General features: G+C 40.0%; 2 protein-coding genes across 2 annotated transcripts; one reads left to right on the top strand and one right to left on the bottom strand.

The window, feature by feature from the left end:
- Nucleotides 1-1,188: 1,188 nt before the first annotated feature.
- On the top strand, nucleotides 1,189-6,176 carry PDCD2 (programmed cell death 2; the record flags this gene model as incomplete). Its single annotated transcript, XM_026844315.1, has 4 exons — nucleotides 1,189-1,396; nucleotides 2,937-3,052; nucleotides 4,315-4,431; nucleotides 5,090-6,176. Coding segments are annotated over 4 exons (603 nt in total), but the record flags the coding sequence as incomplete, so codon positions are not given.
- Nucleotides 6,177-7,347: 1,171 nt separating this feature from the next.
- On the bottom strand, nucleotides 7,348-14,987 carry TBP (TATA-box binding protein). The gene is made up of 6 exons (XM_026844314.1): nucleotides 14,174-14,987; nucleotides 12,741-12,828; nucleotides 10,649-10,740; nucleotides 9,315-9,482; nucleotides 8,933-9,027; nucleotides 7,348-8,011 (listed from the first exon to the last, which is right to left on the bottom strand). The coding sequence occupies exons 1-6, from the start codon at nucleotides 14,551-14,553 to the stop codon at nucleotides 7,932-7,934; spliced, it is 903 nt and encodes a 300-aa protein (XP_026700115.1). The 5' UTR covers nucleotides 14,554-14,987; the 3' UTR covers nucleotides 7,348-7,931.
- Between the last annotated feature and the right edge of the window lie 29 nt (nucleotides 14,988-15,016).

Raw genomic sequence — 15,016 nt, 5'->3', positions numbered from 1 at the left:
GCCTCTTCCCCGCTGGGTGGCGGGGGGCTCGCCGGGAAACGCTGCTGCTGCAGAACCGGCGGTCCTGCCGGCGCGGAAGGGGCCTGCAGAGACGAGAGCAAAGGGAGGCCGTGTCTTTTGCGTTGCTTTGTGATTTGTAGGGAAACCATCAGTAATTCCTTCGTGTGCTTTTCTTTCTCTTAGATGTTTACTTAATCTGACATAAGCACGTGGGACCTTTGTTTGTTGTTTCTGGGAGCCTTAATAAATTTAAGGCGTAACCTCTGGTTTCTTTCAAAGACCTCTTTCTGTCTGCCTTATGTCATAAAAAGCTGAAAAGATGTAGACCAATTTTTTCCCTTTGCAGGCTACTTTTAAGATGGCTTATTCATACTTTTAAAGGAACATACAGAGGTGATGCCCTCACAGGATATTGTGAGGGTCAGTAGATGAAAAGAGTAGTTCCCATGAGTGTGCCATTTTAGAGACCCTTTTCTTAAACCATCCCCTCTCCTGCTGTCTTGTCTCATTCATATGCTCGTTTGTTTGCTGGTTGTTAAAGGGACAGAGCATTTAAAGTATTTTTTTCATCTTCAGAAGTATCACATTAATAATGGGGCAGTGAAACTTGGTGTGTGCAATGTATCTCCCGTCATACATTGTAGGATACTAGTCCCAAAAGCTTTGTAGGAAGTGGAAATAAGCAGAACACAAGAAGTTGATTTGTGCAAATCAAGTTATGGGTCAGGCATATGAAACATTTGATTGAAACAGCAGAAACCTGCAACATGTACTAGCATGTTGGTAATACCGTTGTTATGGAAGGTCTACTCGATGCATTTGTGGAAACTCTGTTTACTCAGTATGCAGCAGAAAAGTAAGAAAAATGGTATGGCCTTAGGGCACCTGATGCATGCTTGACTTTTCTGCATATGCTAGTTAGAGATGTGCACAGAGCTGTCAGACTGCAGGTTTTGGTTTTTAAAATGCAACTGCTAACACTGTCTTCCATGTCTCTTGGATTTACAGAGATTCAAAGCAACATGTCACCTGTTGTGGTTTTCTACCCTCCTTAATATAAAAATCTTTCTTCTATTTAAATCAGGTCTAGCTGTGATGTAAATTGTTCTTGTTCATGCAGTGTTTGTGCTGTATTTTTGCTAAGTAGCTTTTGGGGAGAAGGATGTGAAATATGAGATGGTATTGTGAGGTTATCTCTTCTGTTTTTTAGCTGATTCAGCGGATTCGATTCCAGAGCATAATGAATTCCTTTTCCCAGAATATGAAATTTTGATAGAACCTGAGGAACCAGAATTTCCTGCTGACAGCAGTGTAGATCCTGATGATGAACAAGGAGCTGCAGATACATCAAAGGACCCAAAAGAACAAGAGAAACTCAGAGCTACAGGCAGTGCAGGTAAGAAATAAGATGCTGTCTGTAATTCTTCCTAATGAAGCCTGTCTCACATCTTTAAAATATAAAACACTGTGATTTGAAGTGTTCATTGTAAACTACTGGTGGTAAAAGGCTAAATCCACAGTTATTTGTGATACAAGTTTTTTGTAGCTATCCCATAATATAAGTTGCTTCTAGGGGAGAGACGACTTAACCCCAGCCCCAGGAGCTGTTGAAGCTGCTGTTGCTGCAGTGAAGCTGCAGGTAGTTGCGAGTTACAGTGTCCCTGGGTACTTCCTGAGGGTAAGAAACAGCTGGAGTTTGAAAAACAGAGCCCAGAGCACCTGCTGCTGGACACTGTTGGAATCAGGGGATTGAGTTAAATGGTCTTGGCTTGACTTGGTTCAATTTGTCTTAATTTATGGAAAATACTTTAAAGAATCTCCTTGTCTGTGCTAGAAGAAAGCTCTTTTGAGGCTGTTCTAATTGATCTTGAATTAAGCAGTTGAAGTGCAGGCCCCTTCCCCCCTGCTCCCCCCCAGTTCATGAGGGGTTTGCAGCTCACCACACCAGCTCTGCACATGCCCAGGGTGGAGAGACTGTGGTGTTGCAGGAGAGGACCGTTAGGTTCCCAGCTGTCCCTTACTGTGGTCTGAAGCTGTCTTGAGACTGCTCAATGCCTCTTGTTGATGTGAACGTTGGAGTGTAACACTTGTCAGACCTAGAAGCTGAAGTCTGGCACACACATGGCATGGGTGGCCTTTTCCAGATGTCACGTTCTGAAGGTTCAGCAGTCTCGGTGATACCCACTGGGAGCCATAAACATTGGTAGATGAACTCCTTTCCCTTTCCAGCATTCCAGTATCAACATCTATTTTTAAAATGCAGCTAAGGCTAGTAAATGGATCCATGTGTGACTGAATCTTAATATGTCACAAAACGAAAAAAAAAAAAAGGCTCAGAGTGATTTACGCCAGGAATGATACTTGAGAGCGAAATGCACTTAGAGGTGCAATATTTGTTTTAAGTTTTGGCTGTCTTGCATTAGCCTGTATGTGAGCCGGCACAGGCAGGACACAGAAACAACCACAAACGACAGATGAAATGCAAAACGTAAATTTATTTCCATTACTTTGTGACTCAAGGGATCTCTGCAGCAACACCTGAGCAGAGGCACACAAGTGGGGATGCAGACACTGCAGAGCTCAGTCCTTGATACAAGAAGTGAAAAAGAAAAAGAAGAACCCTGGCCTGCTGCTTTTTCCTGTATAGATCTATGATTTTTGAAGGTGTGTTTTTCCACTGTGCTTTGATCTTTCCCACAGCAGGGCAGGAATCTCAAGGATATTGGATAAGGTGCCTCTGAGTCTCTCACAGGCCTGTTTTATCTAAGTGCAGACATTCTTGCCATCAAGCACACAGGGCTAAGCAACAATCAGTGTATTATAGGTGTTTTTCAGCACTGCAGCTGCAAGTCACTTGAGTGTGTTTACAATCCTCCTCACCAGTCTTCATGATATTCCCACAAATGTTTGCTTTTTTTTTTTTTTGTCTTGTTTAGGTGAAGCATTTCAATCCTTAGATGAAGAGACATTGGAAGCAATGGCAAAACATGAGACTGAAGATGACAGGATCTTCCAAATGTTTAAAGAACGAGTAGCTGCTGAACCAGAGCAGGTCAGAAGATGGGGCAGCCTTAGAACTTGCAGGTTCTGGCACAGCATCCTGCTGTGCCTGCAAAATGTTTCACTGCTTTTTGTACATATGATTAGAAATGGCAACGGGGATGCCTCCTCATCTTCCACACACATTAACCAGCATACTCCAGTGTTTCTTATGTGCAGAACTTGATTTATGCTGAAGTAAGAAGTTAGCACCTGCTCATCTATCTCAAGCAGAAATGAAGTCAGGATGAGAAGGCACAGGGGTGCTGAAGCCGACATAGTGAGGGGAGGACCTGCCATCCTGTGAAGTAGTTCTGACCAAGGGAGGTGATGAACCATTGCACTCTTCCCCAGGCCTTGGCCCTGTCAGCTTTCCTTCTGAGCAGAACCCTAACTGCAGAGAGGAGCTCTGTCACTGTCAGCAGTTGCACAGGGGGGTTGATTTGCCTTTTTTTAAGGTTGAAGAAATTAGTGATGGCTTTAAAATTTCAACTATTTAAAAGAGAAATTTCCTCCCATGCTATTTATTGCTAACACAAGAGGCTGAAAAAAGCCACATCAAACAAAAACATGGTTCCTGGTTCCATTCAGAGGAAATGCAGGCCTTAAATCCATGCAAGCAGTGGAGGAAGAAGTAATGCTTTCCATGTTTTGCCTGGTAGCTGAGGGGTTAAGCTGAACTCCCAGAAAGTAGAGACTTTGAGTCTGTTCCCTTCTCTCCTTGGGGTAGATGCATCACTTCCCTCTCTGACCACCCCCATACTGACTGACCTGCCTTAGAGTGCTCTTGTTGATAATGCCTGATTTGCTATATAAATATTTAGATAGTAACAGCATAACGAAGGATATGAATGTCTGAAAACACTTCCTTCTTGGATGGTAGGACAGGCCCCTTCCATTTAGATGCAGAACTGCAATAGAAAGAGCATTCCTGATTTTCTGTATGCTTCCCTGTGCTAATTAGCAGTCTGCTCTTCCTCTATCTCAAGACTACAAAATACATGACATAGCATTTCTGGGTCCTTTAATTAGAGAACTACAAATCATTGCAGTTTATCCCTGGATCATTAAAAAAAAGTTTTATGAATACCTGCATGATTCAAATAGTTAACAAAATTTATATAAAGAACCTGTCTTAGATACTGTATTTGCAACTGATAGACTTTGCCGTGGGTATTACTTAAAGGAACTGACCTTTTTCTGCACTATCTTACACTTTTGTCATACCAAGATGAAAAGAAAGTCTTGAGAACTTAAACTTCTGCTGTATTTCAGATTATTAGATACTGCAGAGGAGGAGAAGGCCCAATCTGGGTATCGGGTGAAAATATTCCTGAAGAAAAAGATATCCCAAATTGTTTATGTGGTGCCAGAAGGGTTTTTGAATTCCAGGTATGTAAATGCATTTAAAAATAATACAAGGTAATGTAGATCAGACTTAACAGAATCTAATTGTATAGGTGTTGGCTTGTAATTAGAGCAAGAAGTTGCTCAGATTAACTATGCTAAATTGTACAGAGCCCTTACTGTTATAAATGCTTTTTCCCATAAGACTTTCACATATAGAAGGTAGGTTCCCATCTGATAATTTGCACTATGCATAAAATGGTGCATTTGTGGATATGGAATCATCTCTTTAAGTAATAGGAGTCTGGTACTGTATATTTTTTTTAAAAGCCTCCATGATGTGAAGTGGAAATACATCTGACTGGTAGTATTCAGCTGTGGAATTTTGAATGCTAGAAGCATCTATGTATGCTTAATACACTTAATGTCATGCAAAAGCAAAACAGTTTTGAAGGTCATTTCAAATTGAAGTAGGCTTACAAGTCAGGCAACACTTAGTCAAATAAAACTTATGTAGGTAAAATAAGTGGGGCTGTCTACTACACTGCTTTGGGAATCCCAGATTTGTTTTATTTGAGCTGGCGTGTTACTTAGCTTTGATTTGGGCTTTCGATGCAAGAGAACATAAATGAGGGCAGGACCCTTCATCAGGGAGAGGGTAGAGAGCTGTGACCTGACTCTAAACCCTTGTTTTTCCTTGAAGATTATGCCACAGCTTCTGAACCACCTTCAGGTTGACAGCCTTGGAGAGAGCATTGACTGGGGGACACTGGTAGTGTACACTTGTGCTGACAACTGCGGTGAGGGAAATGAATACCTGGAAGAGTTCATATGGAAACAAGACTTCTCTGCAGGATCTGTTTAACTTCCATCAAGTTACTGAGTTGTCTAAATAGAATACTTGCCTTGTTTAGTGCATCTCTGCACTTTGCAAACATAATTGAACTGAAGTCACTGCTACTAAAAGTAGACCTTGACAGCCTCTCTTGTGCTCCACAGGAGCTTTTACTTCAAGCTGGTAATGAAGCCAGATGCATTTGTTCAGTGAATTTCACTTCAAATCTCAATTCTGAATGTTTAAATAAAGATGAAATATTTTTTGATTGGTCAAAGTATCTTTTGTTGGTGACTGAACTTCAAGAACTTAGCTTATTACCTGTCATGATTTTCTTTGTGCTACTCAAAAATTAACAATCATTCACAGAGAAAAGCAGACTGTTGTAAGGTCACTTGAGTGCTTATGCTCAGGAGGTGTACAGATGTCATACCTAAGACAAAGCGGCGGAGCCTTTCACTGTGGAATTTAAATCTGCTTCTCACTTGGCAGCTGTTACACTCATTCAAGATAGAATGCACAAAAAATGTTTTAACTGAATTAAACTATTTCTGCATGGGACTGTTTGGTCTAGAAGCAGTTTAAACAAATCCAGCCATACCAGCACACATTTGTATTGTTACTTAGCTGAATTGTACCTTAAGTCTGCCATCTTTGGTGAAGTTTAAATGTAAGTGCCCTCTGCAGGGATTCTTCTGCTGTTTCAGTGCCATATAGCTGAGGCAAGAGAAAAGGGAAACCATAATGCTAAAATTTGTTGTGGTAGTTGCTTAACTACTCCTGTGGCTGTAGCTATGTTTGCAGAAAAGAAAGGCACTTTTGTGTGTGTATTTGTGTCTCAGTATAGAACTTACTCAGTGCCTTACTCCCTCAAACTATTCATGTCTACTTACTGGTGATTGTGAAGGTGATTTTATGAAAGCCCTAGGCCCACTGTTGCAGTTCTTTTGTATTAATTTAGGTTGGGAATGAATAAGCAGGCAGGAAATGCTTTATGTAGAAACTGTTTCATCAGAACTTAATTTCTAAAAGGGTCATTTTAAGCCTTGGTACATGTTCTGGAACAGCAAACAGTCTCTTAAAGTCACTATAGTACAGCTTGACTGATTTTTATTGAAAATCATTCCACAGTTACTTAAGGCTCCAAGTTCTCCTGCCAACTTAAGAGTTTTGCAGCTAAGTTGGTAATAGTTCAGGCTCCTGCAAAAGCACAGTCATACGGTTGTGTTCAAGAGCACTTGGGAACGCTCACTAGCTCACAGCACAGAGTGGCACGGCCCTGAAGGCACTGTGTTTGGGTTTCTTGAACAGATCCTGGCAAAGCTGCGTTGTTTAACAGCAGCTTTCTGCTAAGATCTATGAAACCAATTATTAAAAGGCCTGGAGGAACACCAGCATAGGCCACTGTGGAGGGAGTAGAGTCAATAAGGAACGGTCACTCAGCATTTGCAAAGGGGGCAGTAGCAATGCCAGCCAAAACTAAACTTCATTTTGTCTGCAATGACAAATAATGAGACCATGGTTACAGTTGGGTTAGTTTTAGATAAAAGCTGTTTGAAAGAATGTGCAAGTCATAGAAAGGAGGTTACTATTACTGGAAATTTACTGGAGAAAAAAAGTTTATTTTTAGTTCTCAGCCCATTAAGCTTCAAGCACAGTTCAGAGGGAAGATTATGTACATACTGACTCCAGTCGGAAGGACCTTGACACTTTACAGGAACACTAATATAGTGAGACTGTCATAGTTGGTAAAATACAAAAGTAGTAATTTGAAGAAATTCTAGAAGCTAAGCAGGGATCTTTTGTTCCAATTCAGCCCAGTGTAGCTATTTAAGACTTGCATAAATCCCATCTGTTGGACATAAAGCAACACACACTTCAACACAAACTTCTTTAACCAGTCACCTTTTTCGCTTTAACATAATAGTCAAGCTAGATGTTGCCAAGGATGTGACTGCTGGTAAGCAAGTCAGAGCATTGTTAAAATTTCTCTCAAAATGACAAGTCACAGTAGTGCATGTGCTATTGAAAAATCGAGATTAAATAAAAAAAAATAATTTTCAATGTATTTCACTCTACCAGCTGGGTAATTTTAAAATTCATTAAGACAATTCCCATAATAGTACAAAGAGGGTTTATTGTACATGTGGAGCTGAAAGAGGAAAGAGAAGGAAGGTATATATTATATATATGTACAGCGAGCCATTTTCATTAATAAATTTATTCTGTCTTGCTTAATACTGGAAAGAGGGAATGTGTCTGGCACCAAAGAAATTTAAAATTGAAAAAATTTAAAAGCTTAAGTTCTGAAAATTATAAAAACTATGGTCATATGGAAGGAAGTTAAAACATATATACATGGCAATTTAAGTGGTTTATACACTGAGTGACACAGTTACATTTGTTTTTTAAACCAACTTACGGATTTTCTATTAATAGAACTGGCATTAAAACTATTCAAAAGCTAGAATATAAATAAAACTTGGGAGGGACTGCTCCAGGAACAGCCCAGTAAAGCAACTCACAGTAACTCAGTAGACATAATCAAGAATACAGCTCCCCTCGAGCATCAGGGAAGTAGGCACTAACTGGGAAATAGTCCAAGTCCTGGTGTTGCAGCTTCACTGGAAGTCCATCTCTTGTTACTGCTGTGCCATACGCAATACCTTTTAAAATATACCCCTGATTTCTCCAAAAGATATAGAAACTGTTACGTTGTCTTCCTGAATCCCTTTAAAATGGGGTAGATGTTTTCAAATGCTTCATAGATTTCTGCTCGTACTTTAGCACCTAGAAAAAGAGAGAATAAAGTTAGTTTGTACCTTTCACCACATACTTAATTTTAGCTTTTAGAATGTTTATTAGAATGCAACTCTACATAAAAACCTATGCATATCCATAAACCCCTGTTTTTATGTATCCATAAATCCCCTTTTTTTCCTCCAATACACATTTCATACAGAGAACACATTACCAGTCTTCTCACTGTTTATTCTGATAACTGGTAAAACTTTCCTTAGCATCTTCATGCTTACACTATACTTGCAAATGGCATTTTCCTAGACATAATTTCCACAGGAGACCCAACTCCAAACTGCAGCCCCATAGGATGTGTCTGCAGAAAGGCCTAACTGGTGGAGCTTTTTTTTGAGTGTGACCCTCATGGGGAGCAAGCTCTGGCAGCAGAGGCCTGCCACTTGCCATGCTGCAGGGACATGCTCCTGCTCCTCCTCTTGTCTGCAAGACTCCTGGGTTTTTTTCTCCACAGCAAGACTCAGCACAAAGGGCAAAAGGAAGGGTGCCTGAGGCTGAGGAGGTCCATGACGGGTATCTCCCCTTCTTTGGCTGCTGTATCAAAGGAGAAAGGCAGCAGCCTCCAGGCAAGCTGTCAAAGAACAGTTAGCTCAGTTAGACACACCCAGCACACACAGACTCACTCAGATTTTGCCAGAAACGTTACCTGCATTCTTAGAGCTTTTTGGGCACCTGTGTACTTAACTAGGATTCATGATCATTGCTTATGTAGATTTAGCCAAATGAGAATGCACAAAGCAAACCTCACATCACAGAATATTGTACTACCTGTTCTTTGTCAGTACTGTCACCTCTAAAGAAAGTATGTAGCAGCTTTCATACCTCTGGTCTCATTGCATGTTCTCTGTAATGCAGCCTAAATCCAACCTATGGGAGTGAGATACTGTTTTCACTTACCAGTTAAAACCACTTTTCCAGAAACAAAAATAAGCAGAACAATGCGTGGCTTGATCATTCTGTAGATTAAGCCAGGAAACAATTCAGGCTCGTAGCTGTAAGAGAGGGGAGTGAGTGTTTATATATGTGCTTGCAGACACATGTTCTAGTTTTTCACCAGCAGGACTGCAAGAAGGGGCAGAGCAGATGCAGATTTCACTGAAACTTGAGAAAGTAGCAGGGAAGATCATTCTGATGGGTTCCTACTGTTAAACCTGAGGCAGAGCAGCAATGGGAACAAAGATGCAGGTTTCCTTCTGATGCAAGGGAATAATCTCATGAGACAGCACTCTCTAAGCTAGCAAGAATGAAATATAAGCAAGCCTTTTTTTTTTTTTTTTACCTGCTGAACTGCTGGTGTGTGAGTACCAATCCTTCTAATCTGATGGGAAATTTCACATCACAGCTGCCCACCATGTTCTGAATTTTAAAATCCAAAAATTTTGCAGGAAAACCCAGTTTCTGAACAACTCTTGCATACTTCCTTGCTGCCAATCTGGATTGCTCCTCACTGAAGTGAGAAAAGGATACCCATATTATTTCCTAAGTTAAATATTACTTCAAGCAAATAGCATTAAACCACAAATATGTAACTAGGAAAAAAAAAAGTGTGTTGTGGGAGAGGGGAAGGTCACATGCAAAATTCTTACATTCAAAATTGACAACTAAGCACTGGTTTGCATGCTAATTTTGGTACTAGGATCTTTAACACCATTAATGGTGTACTCACTGTTCACGAGGCAGAAAACAGTAAATTATAAATCCACATATTTCACACTCTTAAAAATATCAACTCGAGACCCTCTAATAAGACATGAAAACTGTTACTTAAGTTTTCAGTACAGAACAACTCTGAACTACTACTGCTAGAAAGTGCATCCTTCTATAAAATATCTGTAAACTGCCCAAATCTTCTGCTCGATTCAACCCAGGCATTCAAACCTGGCTTTAACACAACTGCACAGCCTTATGCACTGCTGCAGAACTCTGTTTGCTTCAGTTTTGTAAACAGTTGAGGATCTGGTTGTTCTTAATGCAGCATAAGACAACTTGAACTTCAAGCATCACCAGGCAGAGAAAGTGTTTCCTGTACAGCTCTACTCATTCATCTCTGCTCATTAGCTTGTTCCTTCTGGATTCCTAACAGACTTCTTCAGAGCAGAGTTTCTCTCCTGCCTACTGGAGTTAAGGTTATGTTTAGTTTTCAATTCTCATGCTTCAATGAACATGTTAAGAACAGATCAGACTACAGGGACCAGAGATGTGGAGCTCCTGGCCTGTGATGAATGAAACTACTCAAATATAAAATCACTCTTCCTCTGTCACCGCCCCTACCATTTAAGTAGTTCCAGTGCAAAGTCACTGAAATTTTTAAATTATTAGAAAAAAAGATAATTGCAAAGCCAAAAAGTGAATATAACAGCCTCCACAAACAAGTTTATCCTGACTGTATGAAAGCTTCAGAAACAAAACTACCATTTCCCCTTTCATAGGGAAGTACTTTCAGTCATGAGGACATTTTCTGTAGAAACGTATATTAGTCTATTTGAAATAACTGGGAAGCAAGCTTAGTTGTACAACTTTGTTGTATATATACAAATACCATATACAAATAATAGTATTTCTAAAGCATGATGGTACAAAAGACGACTGCCTGAATTAGTTTGCTAAACATACCTTTTTGCTCCTGTGCACACCATTTTTCCAGAGCTGAATATAAGTGCAGTAGTACGTGGTTCTCTTATTCTCATAATAACAGCAGCAAAACGCTGAAATGTGAGCATTGAGACTGTTAGTGATATATTGCTGTAATCATTACATTAAAACCAAACTTGCATAATCTAAGTATCAAGTTACACTGTATTGCAAAGAAATACAAAGTTCAAATATAGATCACTCAAAATTTCCTTGAAATGCTTAAATCGTAAGTATATTCAAACACACACACTGAAAGGTAAAGTCACACAGGAAGCATATTTACCATTGCATTCCTAATTTACTAAGCTCATCTCTCATTACTGTATATACAACATTTAAGTAATGCTAACATTTGCAGCTGAGCAGTAGAGAAAAATCTTAAAAATAAATTAAAAATAACTGCCTCAACACATCTTGAAATTTTATCTGTTATAGGCAGGATGGAAGACTACCTGCAAATATTTTAGAATCTGTCTTGTTTCCATGTCTTAAAAAATTGTACAGCATTAGAATACCAACAAACAGAACAGCTGGAGATCAATGTTCTGTGTAAACAGAAGTCACCTCCACTACCACAGCAGAACACAGCAGCCTGGACAGTGCCAGCTTTTATATTCTAAGTACTGTAACATCTCTGCCTCATATCCAAATATTCTTAAACTCTTTGAAACAAGAGATACTGGAAACTGATGTGGGCATATACACACACAAACCCCTGTTTACCTGTTATGTTTAACTTGGATCAGCTCACCACACAGTCCTGTAAAGTATTCTGCTGACATAACCAAGGTGGTAGCATGGATTACCTAACAGCACTTTTGTCAAAATATGGCTTGAATAATACAGCCAAGCAACTTCTTCCTTTGATAGATGAATGTACTGACTAAAAGTCAGGAGTGTGTTACATAACCCTTCTTTCTCTCTGCTGTGGAAACAGCATTTCGTATTGATTATTCTAGCTGCAAGTTTTACACAGCCACCTACCCCCACCTTAAAAATTACCACGGCATGCTCAAATTTTTGCTGCACTAATATCTTACATGCAGTTAGTTATGTAACAGCATCACTGATAAAAACTTACAGTAACAGAGTTATTTATCACATATGCGTGCTTTAATCTTTGAGAGCAGAGTTCAGGTAAACCACAGCAAAATACCAAATACTAAAAAAACCCCCAGAACGCTCCCCAGGAGAACTGAAGCCTTCCCAAGGCAAGTCAATTCAACTACACAACATCTAAACTTTTATTATGAAGGCTGTCCAACTACTGTGGTTGCAAAGGTAACATTTCCAAGAGAGCCACCCGAAAGAGAAATGAAGTGACATGAATTTGATTCAACGCTCCAGGTCCTATTCTGTTGTTCGAAGTTTCTCTGAGCTATAAGAACACCAGAGTTTAACAGACTGCTATTTAAAAGCATCAGGCAACTTAGAAGTCAGCATGCAAAAAAATCAATTTAATTTTGCTGTTCCACCAAACCTAACCATCAGGAGCAAGGAACAGAGCTCAGAGGGGAGGCAGGATGGTAAAAACTAAGTGACTGCGCTGTGACCCCAAGAATTCCAGGGGACCAGCCAGGTGAAGGAAGCTACAACGTATACAGAACAACTGTCACTCTGGCAGGAGCCCAGGAGTTGAATTCTTCCTTCCTTTCACCTTGCTGGGAGACAGGAAACAAGTCTTAATCATCACAGATTTCACAGTAATATGAAAAAGGAACTTTCTGAGCCCTGTGAGCAAACATGCCCATATGAATAGTAGCAGAGACCAGCTCTACAATAAACAGTTTGGCCAGTGTATGACACTGTTGGTTAGGTTCCTCCTAAATGTGCCATATTCTTTCTAAATCTACCAAATTACAACCTCACGCAAAACATGGCTAAATCAGCATAAAAATGCTTTTTATTAATTTGACAGAATGTTCTGAGTTTAGTTAAAAAAGAAATCTTTAATAAGTACAAAACAGCATCTATAGCAGGAAGGTTTTCCAATCTATCACAGCAAATACACCCACAACCTTGTGCCTTTGACATATCTGTTATAAGATGAACTCTAACACATTTCTCTTACCTTGGGATTATATTCAGCATTTCGGGCACGGAGCGCAATAGTTTTCAGGTCAAGTTTGCAACCAAGATTCACCGTGGACACGATATTCCTGAAGACAGTTCAGAGAAATACATTAAAAAGACAATAAATAACTCCTGTGTCTTCCTCATTTTTAACCAAGCTTTACTTTTTTTTTTTTCATTTGTTTCTCCAAGTGAGTTTGAGTGACATCTTTCCTACCGACAGGAGCACTGAACAGTGATTTGGCTCAGGAACCTCCTTTTGTGGGACAGTAGCTCCTAAGGCATGATTGTGATTCCTCCTTATCTGCCAGCTATTATGAAAAGCGTCTCATGAGAAGAATCTCTATTTCAGTCTGGCAGGAAAAATTCTTGATGCTGAGAGCCCCCACCACAATCAGAGAAGCTGCTGGAAACAGGAGAAAATGAAGCAGAAATAGTACCATCTGAAATTTTCCTTGGTATGGCCTTCAAGGAGGAAGAAGAGGCACAGGACTAAGTGGGAATGATCTGGGAGGTAAACCCATTGCCAGGCGAAAGGATAGCTGGTCTCTAGAAAATTTAAGAGAAGTTCCTAGGTGCAAAATTTCCTTGGAAACTTGTTTTCCGAGAAGCCCCTGAAATCTCAAAGATCCTCAGTGGAAAAAAAGAAATTCAGGGGATTGCTCTTTCAGTGCTAAAGTCACATTATCAACCATTTCTCTTCAGGCTGTCTGTAAATTGCTGTAAAAGTCTCTTTAAAACTCAAGTTCAGTGAAGATACTTTCATACCTAAACCTTCAATTAGTTCTAGGTTTTCTTCCCTTAAACTCAGCTGTAGCCAGGAACTAGAAAATGGAACATGGAATATTAAGTACAACTCAGCTCTAGCTCCTAGACTAGCAACTCGTTTCTTCCCCTCTGCCCTTCTAATCACCGTCCAGCTGTGAAAGTCCCTGTATTCTTCTTTAGTGTCTCACTAACAAAGTTCTATGCACAGTAAAGTGGATTTATTTGCTTTTTTGTGAACAGGTCACAAATATCCAGTAAATTACAAAGGAGAGCATGTTTCTAGGTATATATACTTAGAAGTACAGATTATCAACCCAGATTACTTTATAGCTAAAGCACGATGAACTCCCAAAGTACATAGATTTAAAGGTTACAGTTGTGCTAAATGAAGACATATGTAACATCCTCCACTGGTATGCTTGAAATACGTATGGCTGACAAATCGCTAAGAAACTGTTTATATTACTAAGTGGTTTAGTAACGAAACCAAGCTAAAAATAAAAGCAAAAATTACTCATATTGCTAGAGGAGACCCATAAATCCTCAGGACCTCCCTTCCCACCAAAATGCACTGCTCAGATCCTGATGTGGCTTTCATCCTAGGTCTTTAAATTAAGCTCCATCTGAGAAAGTGCATGCTGCACTAACACAGGGGACACTCACTGTAGCTGTGGCACTATCCCAGAGCTCTCGGATGCCGGTGTTGCAGGAGTTATTGGAGTCATCGGAGTCATTGGAGAGGGGTACAGAGGTGTGGTTCCCGGTAAAGGGGCTGTGGTAAGAGTCTGTGAGTGAAAGAGCTGGGGAGTTTGACCAGACGTTCCCTGTGTCGCTTGCTGTGATGTAGACTGCTGTGCTGCTTGTTGCTGCTGCTGCTGCCGCTGCTGTTCCTCTAGGATGGACAGACTATTGGTGCTCTGGACAGGCTGTGGTGTCAGTCCTGTGCCATATGGCATCATCGGGCTAAAAATTGGAATTCCTGGAGTCATTGCACCCTGCAGAAGAAAGCATGAAACAGAAACCACAGATCCTGTTGACTCCATTTTGGTTTTAAGAGAAAAAGTTTTCAAGAGGAATCTAAAAATATATCAGCGTGATTGTACCAAACCTGAGGCATATAGTAGTAACTCACTAAAACCAGAAAACCCTTGGAAATGTAGTTCTTCTACAGAATAAAATATTACCTCTAGGGATCTGTCCACTCCAGCATGGTTCACCTCCAGCCAGGGATGCTGACAGACTTCTCACTCACAAGCATGTCTCAACTCTGACCCATAATTTAACTTGCAATTGTTTCAACAGACTGTGTCCATCGTACCAGATGCATTCATAACACAGTGACAGTTCATTAGGTATGACAAAGGGCAACCACCAAAATTAAATTAGTATTTCCAACTTGTCAGTCATGTTTCAGCTTAAAGGAACCCCATAGATCTTCATATTTCTTATACGTTTAGATATACAAAATGACAGTTTTAAAATTCTGCTTTATACTAGTATTAAAAA

Source organism: Athene cunicularia (assembly GCF_003259725.1).
Source record: "Athene cunicularia isolate RWA chromosome 3 unlocalized genomic scaffold, athCun1 chr3_part1, whole genome shotgun sequence".
NCBI classification, from domain to species: domain Eukaryota; kingdom Metazoa; phylum Chordata; class Aves; order Strigiformes; family Strigidae; genus Athene; species Athene cunicularia.
This window is presented reverse-complemented; position numbering and strand designations above follow the sequence as displayed.